This window comes from Amblyomma americanum, unplaced genomic scaffold (genome assembly GCF_052857255.1).
Source record: "Amblyomma americanum isolate KBUSLIRL-KWMA unplaced genomic scaffold, ASM5285725v1 scaffold_22, whole genome shotgun sequence".
NCBI classification, from domain to species: domain Eukaryota; kingdom Metazoa; phylum Arthropoda; class Arachnida; order Ixodida; family Ixodidae; genus Amblyomma; species Amblyomma americanum.
Window position 1 is genome coordinate 929,040 of NW_027526494.1, and position 12,649 is coordinate 941,688.

A 12,649-nucleotide genomic window follows, 5' to 3' on the forward strand; every position below is an offset into this window, starting at 1 on the left:
CGTCATTTCTTCAGGATTATGTTTTGCGACATACTACAACAGAGAGTTGGCTACACTGAGCCCGGTTTCTCCGATAAAGATCGCTGTGTAGATGTTGATTGTTTGCAGTGGAAGCGACATTTTTCACAATCACACGTAGCTAGAATTTATACCGTTTGTGGTGCGGGAATGCAGAAGCCAAGGCCGGCCACCAGGAAGGCTTAGTGGACATGGGCGAGTCGCTGGTGGCCAACTGGCAACTCGCCGCTCGAGGTTCTTTCCTGAATCTGTATTCTCGGCGTCTGTCCAAGGTCATCCAGGAGCTGGGATTGTACATACTCCACGCCGATACGAAGGAACCAGACGTGTCCCTGCTGCCGTACGCCTTCAGCTTCCCGTACTTCGATCATGGAGCCACTGACGCGCTCAACTACGCCGGGATCGGCAGTCGCATGGCGGAAGCGCTTAGCCAGCTCTTCTTCTCGGCCTACTTTACGTCTCCGAAGGCATCAGCCGCCTTCAAGAACCAATTTCATTGCATGGTGAACGCCACATCCAGTAAGGTGAGACCAGAGCCAAGCTCTTCATAGTTGTTAGCAAACTGTGTAAATGTGAGTCACCCTGCATGAGTGATCCCACGTGTGTTATCGGGCTGCTTGTAGAGGTTATCGCTCTGCACTTTACTAAGGGCAAAAGGACTCAATGAGAACCCCTACACCCTGTCAATTCGTTCAGTTTTCCTTAACATGACCGTCTGTACAGGGCCCCGCTACAGTCCGATTGAACAAAGCACATTTGATACGGAAGAAACAACAAGTGAAGGGGCGGCATCCCATGTGGTTCCAGTCATTCTTCCATGAGTCTTTCACAAACTCAGCCTTGTGCGAATGGGGTAGTGCGAGAGAGGCGCACTACCTCGCTTCAAGAACTGTACTGCATCTTGGTAAATGCAACGAGAGGGCACCACCACATTCACCATGTGGGGGAGATGTGACGTAAACTTCCGTAGCATCTGTATTTTAATTGACAGTTACATCTTGCGAAAGTGGTCGTCTTCGTGAGCTATCGAGGCACAGACTGCAGCTTACAGAATGAGTGGTGAGGTTTCCTGGCAAAAATATCGCATGCTTTTCTATACTTGCGCAATCTGCCGTCAACGCAGCGTCCCGTTTCCTATAAGCGACCTATAGCACCTGCCAGCGGTATATCGTAGGCAATTTCCTTCTTGCATTACTTGCTCTTGGTTTTATGCTGTATCGATAACAGCAGTTGAGCTTAAAAATCAGCATGTATTAAGGTAGAGCCAGAAGTGATAGTGACAAATGGTCGCCATGGTGTGTGTCGTGGTGAAAACTCCGCTAGCAAGGAGTTCGAAAACATTTTTGAATCAGTGATATTTCCCTACTCTTTTTATCAACATTGCCAACATTCCAATATTGTTGTGTTTAATGTAGTTCAGTTTGTGCAACGGTGCCTTCTCTATTGTTTCATGAATTAAAATCTACTTGAGCTTCACACATGACGCTGTCATTGCGTGGCCCCTGTGTGGCTGCGGTCACAGCCGCAGCCTGATGAAACGAAGCTTCTGTGTTTGGCTTGGGAAGGCTGGAATCTCCCTCGGGTATGCCATTTTTTTTTTAGTGATGCTGCGAGGAACGATCAAATGCTTGCCTCCTTTCCAGCTACAAACGGGTATTACTTTTAAATATTGGCGAGCTCTCATAAAATTTGACGCGGCGAATCTGCGACAGCCAGGGTTTCAACCGTCTCGCCTCTGCTTGCGCTTCGAGTTTTCTGGGGCAAGTCGGTCGGCCCCTTCGTTTCGGCAGTTGCCCCCGTGAGCGGTGGCAACTCAGATTTAGTTAATTTGTGGTCGGGACTGCAGCCGCGCAGGATTCATGCGGCGTGAAGGCAGATGTAGCCTATCGAGTATTTTATAATTGCTCGTTTTGAGTCCCTGAAGACTGTGCGCGTGCGGTGGTCAGCGATCGCTTGCGCCATAGCTGACTCTTCCGCTGCGGTGGGGGAGGGGCGCGCACCGTGGCGGCGGAGATAAGGCTAGACTGCGGCGTGGTTTCACAGACCACGCATATTGTTGCTTCTTGCCTTGCCGCGTACATGTAGGCTGCGTGTTCGTCGGAACGAGAGACATCATCCAGTGCCCGTGCTTCGTGCTGAAGGCGCGCTTCGTGTCGGACAGAGAGCATGTTCTTGGGAAGCAGTTTGACAACGAGGTGGCTATCTACGCCTGTGGGGTTGTTGGCTGTGGAATGGGGATCGCCTATTGGGTGGGCATGCAGCCAGTCAAGGATGAGATGCCCGTTTGCTTCTCGAGAGGCGATGAAATTGGGCTGTCTTGTGCGCCTATATAAGTTCTGTAAGAGTGTTCTAAGTGTCGAGTTAAAGCAGGTGTTGCGTGCTGGCATATGGCAACCGTACGAGACAGACTTGTACACCGAGCGGATGATGCTTTTTACTGCCCCGTGACCTTTAGCGAATATGATAGTAAGAGTAAGAGCATACTACCCTGATATGAGAAATGCCTGTGTTAGCGAGCAGAGGATTTCTTCATTCATTCCTCTGTGGTATGGGGCGGATACAAGCCGATTAATAGGTGAGCTGTGGTGCCAGCATGCCCAAGACCCGAATGGTCCGGATGGAAGGTATGGAATGTGTGTCGATGTGCAGCGTGATGAGCTTGTGTGCTTCGGAGGCAGGTCGGCGCACTGTCCTGTCATGGGTGACAAGTATTTCCGATTTTTGGGAGCCCGTGAGGCCCTTCGCCAGTACGAATGTGTGGACGGTGTCAGTGGGTCTCTGGAGGGAGCTCTGGATCTTCCCGTCTGAGTCAGAGTTCGTACAGAGTGTGATATCGTCGGCTCAAAGGGAGTGCTTTACGTGAGATATTGCGCGCAAAAAGGAGGAGGGGGAAGACCCCTCATGGTGACGTCAAATATTTTTCAAAGTGGAGGCGTGTCATACGCTGTCAAGCGCGGTCATCGTTGCCTGAACCGTGACGTCGCCCGTAAGATTCCGAGAAGAAGAGTGTTTATTTCTAGACATACAGGTGGTGGTGGTGGAAAACATTTATTAAAGGCTATTTACAGGCCAGCCCCTTACGAATTCTAGGAGGTGTCAAGAGTTCAGAGCCCTGTGGCTTCCGCGGTAGCTCGGGTCCTAGCGACGAGGGCTCTTTGGCTCTGTAACCCAGAGCAGCCGAGCAGGGCAGCCTCCCAGCTCACTCGGGTATGTGAGGGGAAAGGGGGGTAAGCAGGGTTAGAGGGGCATGCGCACACCATGGGGAACACGTCGGAGAACGCGCATCCACAATGCGGGCACTCCCGCTTAAAAGCCAGATTAAAATATTGCAGTAGTGCCGGGCACAGTACCGTGTTGGAATATATAAGGGAAGGAGAGAACGCTCCTCCTTTTCGGTTAGCCCTTTTGCACGTAGATGAAAGCGGCTATGCTGTGTTTGATAAAGTTGAATTAATTTCTTTGTAAGTAATAGCCGGATTAGGTTCTGATACTCAATCGGCGAGTGTCGAGACGATGCCCGGCTGTTGAGCGTGCGGGCTGAGGCGTCTGCAGCCTCGTTTCCCTCTTGTCCCGCGTGTGCAAGGATCCAGATGACAACACGTGTGACCGGGCGTTCCCGGTACTCGAATCTGCGTAAAATGTTGGCGGTGCGTTGAGATGTGCGTCCTTGTAGATTTCGACAGTCTTCCCGCGAGTCAGTAATGGTAACCCGGGAGTCTGGTTCTGCAACGGCGAGTGCTATGATGTCTTCCGCCGCGTGTGTATTGTTTGGGGCACGGAAAGAGAGTCCCTGGACGTACGTGTTTTGATGGATTACAGCGGCCGTGTACCATTCGCCGTGGTGTGGGCTAGCAGCACCCGTGTAGAAGACTTCGTAGTGAGAGCCATAGCGGCCGTTAAAGTCCGTCGCGCCCGCGGTTCGACGGCCCTTGTGAGTCTCCTTTGGCATGTTCTGTGGCAGAGGTTGTACCTGCAGCGCGTGGCGCCAGTGCTCAGGAACCTTGATCCTTTACTCTGCATGCATGTTGCAGGCATTGTTCAGGCGTTTTAGGGGGCTTTTGCCGGCTAAGGATTTGTTCAACCGCAAGTATTGGCTGTTTAAGTGCTCCTCATGTAGCTACACAAAGGTGTTGGTCATCCCGATATCGATGAGCCGTTGATTGGACGTCGTTTTGGGGAGGTCGAGGGCGCGCTTATACATTTCGCGAAGGATCACCTCTAGGGCATGCTCTTCACATACAGGAAATGGGCTTCAAGCGAAAAGCAACATAGGTAGCTTGAGAGATGCTCGAGGCCCGGAGAAGGGAGTGCAGCAGTACATGTGCACATTAAAGGCAAATATACATATAGAGAATTAAATTATGCAGTATGGTAAACAGCAAAAACAGGGGAAATACTAGCGTTCGGTGAAACAAACTAGAATGAATGCAGTATTAACGGTGGCAACGTGCCTAAACTTTAAAAAAAACGGGACAAAGAACAGAGTGTGCGGCATTGATTAAATATATCTTAGTCTTTAATAGGCGCGGTAAAGATGCTTGGGTTCTTTATGCTCTGATGATTTAGTGTATATGGTGAATCGAAACGAATGCTCTGATTTCCGTGTAACGTCCTCGCTCCAGGAAACCCTCATATTTGCTCGCTTCTGGTATGAAAGCGTTTTTCATATAGGTTCTTCACGAAGGCGGATGAGCATTGTAGTGATAAAATAAGGCAGTGTAACAAGCGGTACTCAAACGTGGTATGCACCGGGTGAATCCTATATGGTGGAAATAAGGCTTCATCAGTGTCTCCGGCTTGAATGTTCCCTCTCGCAGATCGACCGGACGTCATACGCACCATACCTGGAGCCCCTCTCTCTGGAGACTGCTCTGTACGCGTACCGGGCGCGCAACACCGGGACGGACGTGCGTGTCCGCGGCCTCGAGTTCCTGACCCCAGAGCAGCTCTTCTTCGTCGCCGCGTGTTATGTGCGCTGCGTGAGGCCCAGCGGACCTCGGGGCGTCAAAGACGGGCAGTGCGACAAGGCGTTTCGGCACGTCGCCGAGTTTGCCGATGCGTTCCAATGTGCGCCAGGAACGCGCATGAACCCCTCGCATCGGTGCGAACTTTTGTAACCCCCATCCTGCGGCGTCCCGAATGAATGAATGAATGAATGAAAAACTTTATTGTATAAGGGTTATTTCTCGCAGCGTAGGTGGAGCCCTCAGTCCAGGGCCCCAGCGGCCTTTGTAGTCTTGCGAGCCCTGTCGATCAGCTTGAGCTGCTCTTCAGGCTTCGAGCTGGACAGCGCAGCCTCCCACTGCTCCGGTGTAGGTGTGTTGTTTATCGGCGCTGCCTGCATTTTCTGACAGGCCCATGTAACGTGGTAAAGCGTTGCGTGTTCACCGCATAGCGGGCATTTGTTTTCATAAGTGGATGGATAGATTTTGCTGAGTAAACTCAGATTGGGGTATGTATTAGTCTGTAGTCTCCAGGCAACCGACTGCTGTTCACTAAGGTCTTTGTGGGGAGGCGGGTAGGTCCTCCGGAGGGCTCGTTGGTGTTCTAAGATGGCTCCATACCGTCTAGTGACTGCGTCCAGTTCCCCTTCGGTGCGCGCCTCCCGGTTGGCGTATGCTCGGGCATTGGCGTCCGCAAATTGGTTCCCTTTGACAGCCTCATGGTCTGGTGTCCAAGTGATGAAGCATCTCGTAAAAGTGATTGTCCTCGCCTTGAGTATGTGAATGGCTGCAGAGTCTCGTGTGGAGGGGCGGAGGATTTTTCAAGCCGCAAATGTACGGCTTTTCCCTCCACCTCCTTCCACTTCTTTGTGGAGAATAAAACTTGTATATATGTATGTATGTGCGGTGGTGGTTTGAGTGAAGTGAAAAAAAAGACAATGTTTGTCAAAATGGCCGAGCTCGTTTGTCCCAGTAGAGAATTTGTGCAATGCATTAAATAGTGGCACTATTATCAGTATAAAGATTAGTTTTTACGTCGATATATCTGATAGTAATCGTCACCGTCCTGTTATACGGAAGCAATCTTTAAACCCCATAAATCATTTAACCTGCTAATGAAAGAATCACTGACGAGGAGGAGGATAATCTTTATACATCAGTAAAGATAATAGATAGCTCTTTCCTGGAAGGCTTCTCAAGAGCCCTCTGGCCTCCCCTCCAGCCGAGCCCAGGCAATGAGTCTGCGCTGTTTGCACGCTCGTGTGGCCAGACGGGCGGTCTCCCACATGGGTGTGTGAATGGGCGGTACACGGATGCGATATGGGCAAGCCCAGATGTAGTGATAGAGTCATGGATCATATACTATCTCCGCAGGTTTTGCAGTATGAAGGGAAGACAAAAACAAGCGAAAATCAAAACAAAATAAGCGAAAACAAAGTCGGCAGTGACACGTAAGTCTGCTTACGTGTGAGAAGGTGTAAGCCCGCCTGCTCACTTGGCTAAGGTAGTCGTAGCACGCTGCGGCGTCATGAAAACCGATGTGCTCGCAGCTGCCAGTTCTACCTCTGCATGGCGCTACGTATCCGGCGCCGAAACGCCGCTGCACCTCTTCGAGCTCCGCGCTAACATAGTGAAAGAAGTCGCTGCCTTACCGCGGCCAGCGCCCCGCTACGCCACCAGCTGGCGCATCAGTTTCCATTTGGGCGCCGACTGTCTCCACGAAGTCATTCTCAACTTTTACCTTCATTGGTCCCTAGCAGTTCTCGTACCACTCCTGGCGCAGCGGTTAAGCGTTGCGCCACTGCCATGGGATGGCAGGCGCCGGCACCAGTTGATCTTATCGAGCAACCTCGCGCAACCTCGTGCAAGCTTACCCGAGACACTCGGGTAAGCTCGGGTAGTAATTCGGCTTGTTAGGCAGCGGCGCAAGTTCGAAAGAGCGTACGTATAGATACGATGAAAAGAATCTTGGTCGCTGTTTGTGAATGGCGACCGCGTTGAAGGCAAAACGCCCGAATGTTGTGCTCCCGTGGGCTGTGCGATGTCAGTCCACGTTAAATATCCCCAGGAAGTCGAAATTATTCTGAAGACCACTACGGCACCTCTTTCTTCCTTTCTTCTATATATAGCTGGCGTTCAGTGCGACATGGTTGGGTCAGCTCGCTGAAGAAGCGCATGCGCTCCCTGGAAAAGCCCGGCTCCAACATTGCCGCCTCCCGGTTGACGAGACCTCGGGCATGGTGACTGTGGCTTCGTTGCCGGGGTTAATAATAATATTAATAATAATAATAATAATAATAATAATAATAATAATAATAATAATAATAATTGGTTTTTGTGGAAAGGAAATGGCGCAGTATCTGTCTCATATATCGTTGGACACCTGAACCGCGCCGTAAGGGAAAGGATAAAGGAGGGATTGAAAGAAGAAAGGAAGAACAGGTGCCATAGTGCAGGGCTCCGGAATAATTTCGACCATCTAGGGATCTTTAACGTGCACTGACATCGCACAGCACACGGGCGCCTTAGCGTTTTTCCTCCATAAAAACGCAGCCGCCGCGGTCGGGTTCGAACCTGGGAACTCCGGATCAGTACTCGAGCGCCCTAGTGCGGGTGACTACGCACTCTGGGAACCCCGGCAACCAGGGCTTTTGGTGCGTCACCGCCTCAAGCACCAAAAGCCCTGGTTGCCGGGGTTCCCAGAGTGCGTAGTCACCCGCATCAGCTCCACATGACTGGGCTGGCTTATGGCTGGCGAGCTGAGGGTGCAGAAAGCAGTTTCGTGGACTGGACCCAGTCGGAAATTTAAGAGTGCAGTTTTTCAGTCTGTGAGGACGTACCGGGCATTAGTCTCTCTAAGAGCAAGAGCGACTGCCACATCTTCCGAGGACTCTCGGGTGGATGCGGCAGGAAGGTGGAGAGAGGCGATGGGTGGAAGTGCGTGGTCAACGACTGCAATTGCCGCGTCTTCGCCCGCGTCTTAACTGCGTCCACTCATACTGCGTCGGCTTCCGAACTGTAGTAATTGTGGAGAGCGTTTGCAAGAGCTATGTGGTGGGCTGAGTAATATGTGTAGTGTGTGTTCGGGGGGAGAGGTTTGATTATGAGCTCTGTGTGTGTGTGTGTGTGTGTGTGTGTGTGTGTGTGTGTGTGTGTGTGTGTGTGTGCGTGCGTGTGCGTGTGCGTGTGCGTGCGGGCGTGTGTGTGTGTGTGTGTGTGTGTGTGTGTGTGTGTGTGTGTGTGTGTGTGTGTGTGTGTGTGTGTGTGTGTGTGTGTGTGTGTGTGTGTGTGTGTGTGTGTGTGTGTGTGTGTGTGTGTGTGCGTGCGGCGGCGGCAGCAGGTAGTAATGTGGGGTCGGCTGTCGGTATGCGAATTTGGGAACTGTAAAGTATGTGACGTCCTCTGAATGATTGAGTTAGGCCAGTTTATTGTGCTTGTCTTTGTGCCCCTGTGAGTTCGTGTGTAGGGTTGTGTAGGCCAAGCTGGAGACGTTTGGTGGTTTTGGTGCTAAGGGGAAGGTGCAGGGCCAACTTGTAAGCTTTACGGAGCATAGCATCTAGGGTGCGATTTGTTCTTGTCGGAGTTGGAGGTATTTGGCTATAGAGGATCGACACAGTATGAAGGTATAAATGAGGCGGCACAAATCGTGCTCCTTCGTGCCATAGTATTTACCAGAAACTGTGCTCATGAGAGGCGACAGCACATGTGTCACCCGCAGGAGTTTCCTGATAGCGAAAGCTTTAGGCCGCTGATCTTATAGTGAGGGCCCAGAATGCGGAGTATGTTAGCCTTCAGAATAGGGCGTCCATCAAAATAAACGGCGATGGGGCCGTGAAAAGCTATGCGAGAAGGGTCGCATGCTTGCATCATGCTGAGAGTGCGGAAAACAACCGTACACACGTGAGCTATGTGCACTGGTAGCGCGTGTGTGTGTGTGATTAGAGGCGGGCTCGAGAACCAAGTGTATCATATATACGAACTGCGAAGGGAGCCACTACTCAGGGGGTTCGCTAAATAGGAGGTACTCTTTCTAACGTGCTTTAATATCCTAGTTTCCCTCTCGTAGAGGCTTGAAACATTTCTCCTCAAATAAGAGAACTCCCTGACTTTACATCCGGCGAAACATCTTCGGTGCGCGGCTGTTGGCTTTTATATATTTTCTATTCAGATGTCTAAAGTGAACTCTGTCCGTCTCCAAAAGCACGTTGTTCGTCGAGCGAGCAAGCATAGGCGACCCTTGCAGAAAATTGGCATTGCTCGCATCGACAGTTTCACCGGCTGTCGCGCACTTACACGGTCACAACGTGCAATGATCCTCCGCGCGCGCATTGGCTGCGTGTGGACCGGGGAACGACGGGTGCGTCACGGAATCGCGACGAGATATGTGTGTGACGGATGCGGTGCAGTGGAAACACTAGAACACCTGCTCCTTCACTGTACCGCGTTCGCCGATGCTCGTCGCGATATGCTCGCGGCCTATAGGGCGCAGGGCATACTACCAGACTCCATCAAGACGCTATTGTGGCCGCAGGGCAGTGCGCGCATTCTTGAGCGAGGTTTGGTGAGCCTCTGTGCATTCCTAGAACACACGGGCTTGACGTCCCGCCTGTTCTCCGTCAGGCAGTTACACGCAGTGACCGAACGCTCCGCGAGTTCTACCTTGAACGATTAATGACTGGACGCCCCACTCCAGTTGTAACCAACACAGTGCTGTGCGCGTGTGTGATTTAATTCCTCTAAAATGAACTAATCACGCGCACAACCTGGACACATTTCTTATTGTGTAAATAGTTTGTACATATTGCTTCTCCCCCTATCCTCTCTTCCTGTCCCCTCACCTCTTTCATTTCATTTCTCCATTCTGCCTGCTATCCTTCATTTCCGCTGCCCCAGCACAGGTGCTTCAGTATCGATGGCAGATGCCGGGGCTAGCAAAAATCTTTTCCTTCCTTTTTACTATTCTTTTTAATAAAACCACTACCACCACCTTGAAAGCACATCAGAAAACCACAAAGTATGATAAGAAAATTGGTTGTTGAAGAAAGGAATTGGCGCATTAATTCTCTCGCATCTCCGTGCACACCCATACCGTGCGTAAGAAAAAAATGCAGGGCGCTTAAGCTTCGTCTTTAAGAGACGCGACAGCGTGTCGCAGCGTTGCCGACGGTTACACGGAACGCCATCGCCCGTTCGGAGCGACCCGTGGCCCTTTCGTCTTTTCAAGGAAAGGACGCCTGTCTCACATATTTCGGCGGACACCCGAACCGGGTCGTAAGGGAAGGAAAATGAAATGAACAATTGCTTTTAAGGAAAGGAAATGACGCCCGTCTCACATTTCTCCCTGCACAACCGGATCACGCCGTAAGGGAAGGAAAAATCGATCGATCGATCAATTAGTCAATCAATCCATCTATCAGTCAATCCTTGACGCTGACGCGCTAACATTCTTTCCGTTACGGCGCAGTTAAGGTGTCGACCGAGATGCGTTATTTTTCGCTCTATGGCAAAGACGCCGATACCTACGACACCGGCTTTCCTGCACACGAGCTCCTTGATGCTGTCGCGTTAAAAAGGCCCGTCGTAGTGGCTATGGTTAGGGCGCTCAACTACCCATCCGGAGTTCGCGGGTTCGAACCCGACCGCGGCGAGTGAGTTTCGATTGAGGTGAAACGCAAGGCGCCCATGTGCTGCGCGATGTCAGGGCACGTTTAAGATTGCCAGGTAGTCGAAATTATTCCGCAGCCCTTCACTTCGGTACCCCTTTATCCCTTTCTTTTTCCAATCCCTCCTTTACGCCTTCCCTTACGGCGCAGATCAGGTGCCCGCCGATATATGTGACAGATACTACGCCATTTCTATTCCCCGAAAAACAATTTTTTTTTCAATTCTAAGGTAAGAGTGAACGAAGAGAGAGAAAGAGGCGCCGTGCAAGAGGTCTCCGGAATAATTTTTGACCACCTGGGATATTTAGCGTGCACTGATATTGCACAATACACGGGCACCTTTGCATTTAAGATGCAATTGAAAATTTAACATTGGTACTTGAGGACAGGGCATGACGCGGTATCTGCGTCAGCATCTCGATGGACATCTAAACGGCGCCATGAGGGGAGGCATAAAGTAGATAGTGAGAGAGGATAGGATGAAAGAGGTGCCGCAGTGGAGGTCTCTGCAATAATTTGGACCACCTGGGGATCTTTAACGTGCACTGACATCCCACAGCACACGGGCGCCCTTTGCGCTTTGCCTTCATCGAAACGCTGCTGCCGCGGCAGGTTTTCTTCTCGGGGACACCGCCTGAGTAGCCGAGACAACCAGCCACTGAACCACTGCGACTCTATCCACGGCGGCTGACAGGAACTTTAATAATAATAATAATAATAATAATAATAATAATAATAATAATAATAATAATAATAATAATAATAATAATAATAATAATAATAATAATAATAATAATAATAATAATAATAATAATAATAATAATAATAATAATAATAATAATAATAATTGGTTTTGGGGGAAAGGAAATGGCGCAGTATCTGTCTCATATATAGTTCGACATCTGAACCGCGCCGTGAGGGAAAGGATAAAGAAAGGAGTAAAAGAAAGGAAGATGTGCCGTAGTGGAGGGCTCCGGAATAATTTCCACCACCTGGGGATCTTTAACGTGCACTGACATCGCACAGCACACGGGCGCCTTAGCGTTTTTCCACCATAAAAACGCAGCCGCCACAGTCGGGTTCGAACCGGGAACTTCAGATGGGTAGCCGAGCGCTCTAACTACTGAGCCACCGCGGCGCGGCTGAAGTCAGGTGACGTTTGAGGAATGTTGACCCTAATATAGACTGCAGCTTTTTCTGGTGTTTCCGTCTCTGCTCATGCTCTTTCATCAGGGATGGAAGGGCACTGGCACCCTATAGATATATCCTGTGAGTGCACACAACCTGTTCCTGTATCAAGAACGCCCATGAATGCAGAGGTCCTGTTCTGTGAATTCTCCGTGACAGGCTCTTCTCCAGTCGCATCATCAAACAGCTCTTGACACAGAGCAGCAAATCTGTTCTTTACCACTGGCGGATACGATACTCAGGAAAGCCTAAAAGACGGCCCTTCACCTGCCAAAATACACGTCGAACGAGAAGTTGCTCCAACTGGGCATCAGCAACACCTTCAGCGAACTGGCGGAAGCCTTGCTCGAAACGCAGAAGATCAGACTCAGAAGCACTGCTGCAGGGAGAGCGCTCCTGACTAGGTTGGGAAGGGATACGAGCGGATACGCAGACAGATATGCAGACGTACCCGACAACATAAGAAAAACAATAAACGTTAGGCCGCTACCCAAAAACATTTGACCCTAACCTCCACGAGCACAGGAGACAGGCGCGGGCTGAACATGTGGAAAACACACTAGCGTGACTGAGCAATACGGTACACACGGATGCCGCCACATACCCGCGAGGAGAGGACCGCGCGGCCACAGCGGTGGTGGTAGATTGCACAGGAAACCTAATCACATGCGCGACGGCGAAAATCGCCAGTACCGCAGAGGCCGAGGAAATTGCCGTGGCGCTGGAGGCAGCAGAAGGTTACAGAACCGGCAGGCCTCTAAACATCCTAACAGACTCAAAGGAGGCGTGCAGGAATTGCACAAGAGGCAGGATAAGCTGAACCGTCCTAAAGATCCT

General features: G+C 50.8%; 1 protein-coding gene across 1 annotated transcript; it reads left to right on the forward strand.

Moving 5' to 3' along the window:
- Nucleotides 1–177: 177 nt before the first annotated feature.
- LOC144111983 (endothelin-converting enzyme 1-like) lies at nucleotides 178–5,762 on the forward strand. The gene is made up of 2 exons (XM_077645070.1): nucleotides 178–542; nucleotides 4,836–5,762. The coding sequence occupies exons 1-2, from the start codon at nucleotides 210–212 to the stop codon at nucleotides 5,133–5,135; spliced, it is 633 nt and encodes a 210-aa protein (XP_077501196.1). The 5' UTR covers nucleotides 178–209; the 3' UTR covers nucleotides 5,136–5,762.
- Nucleotides 5,763–12,649: the final 6,887 nt, after the last annotated feature.

Coding starts and splice junctions, on each gene's coding strand:
- LOC144111983 (XM_077645070.1), top strand. CDS start 210: ATGGGCGAGTCGCTGGTGGCCAACTGGCAACTCGCCGCTCGAGGTTCT. Junction 543..4,835: donor TGAACGCCACATCCAGTAAG/GTGAGACCAGAG, acceptor TCCCTCTCGCAG/ATCGACCGGACGTCATACGC.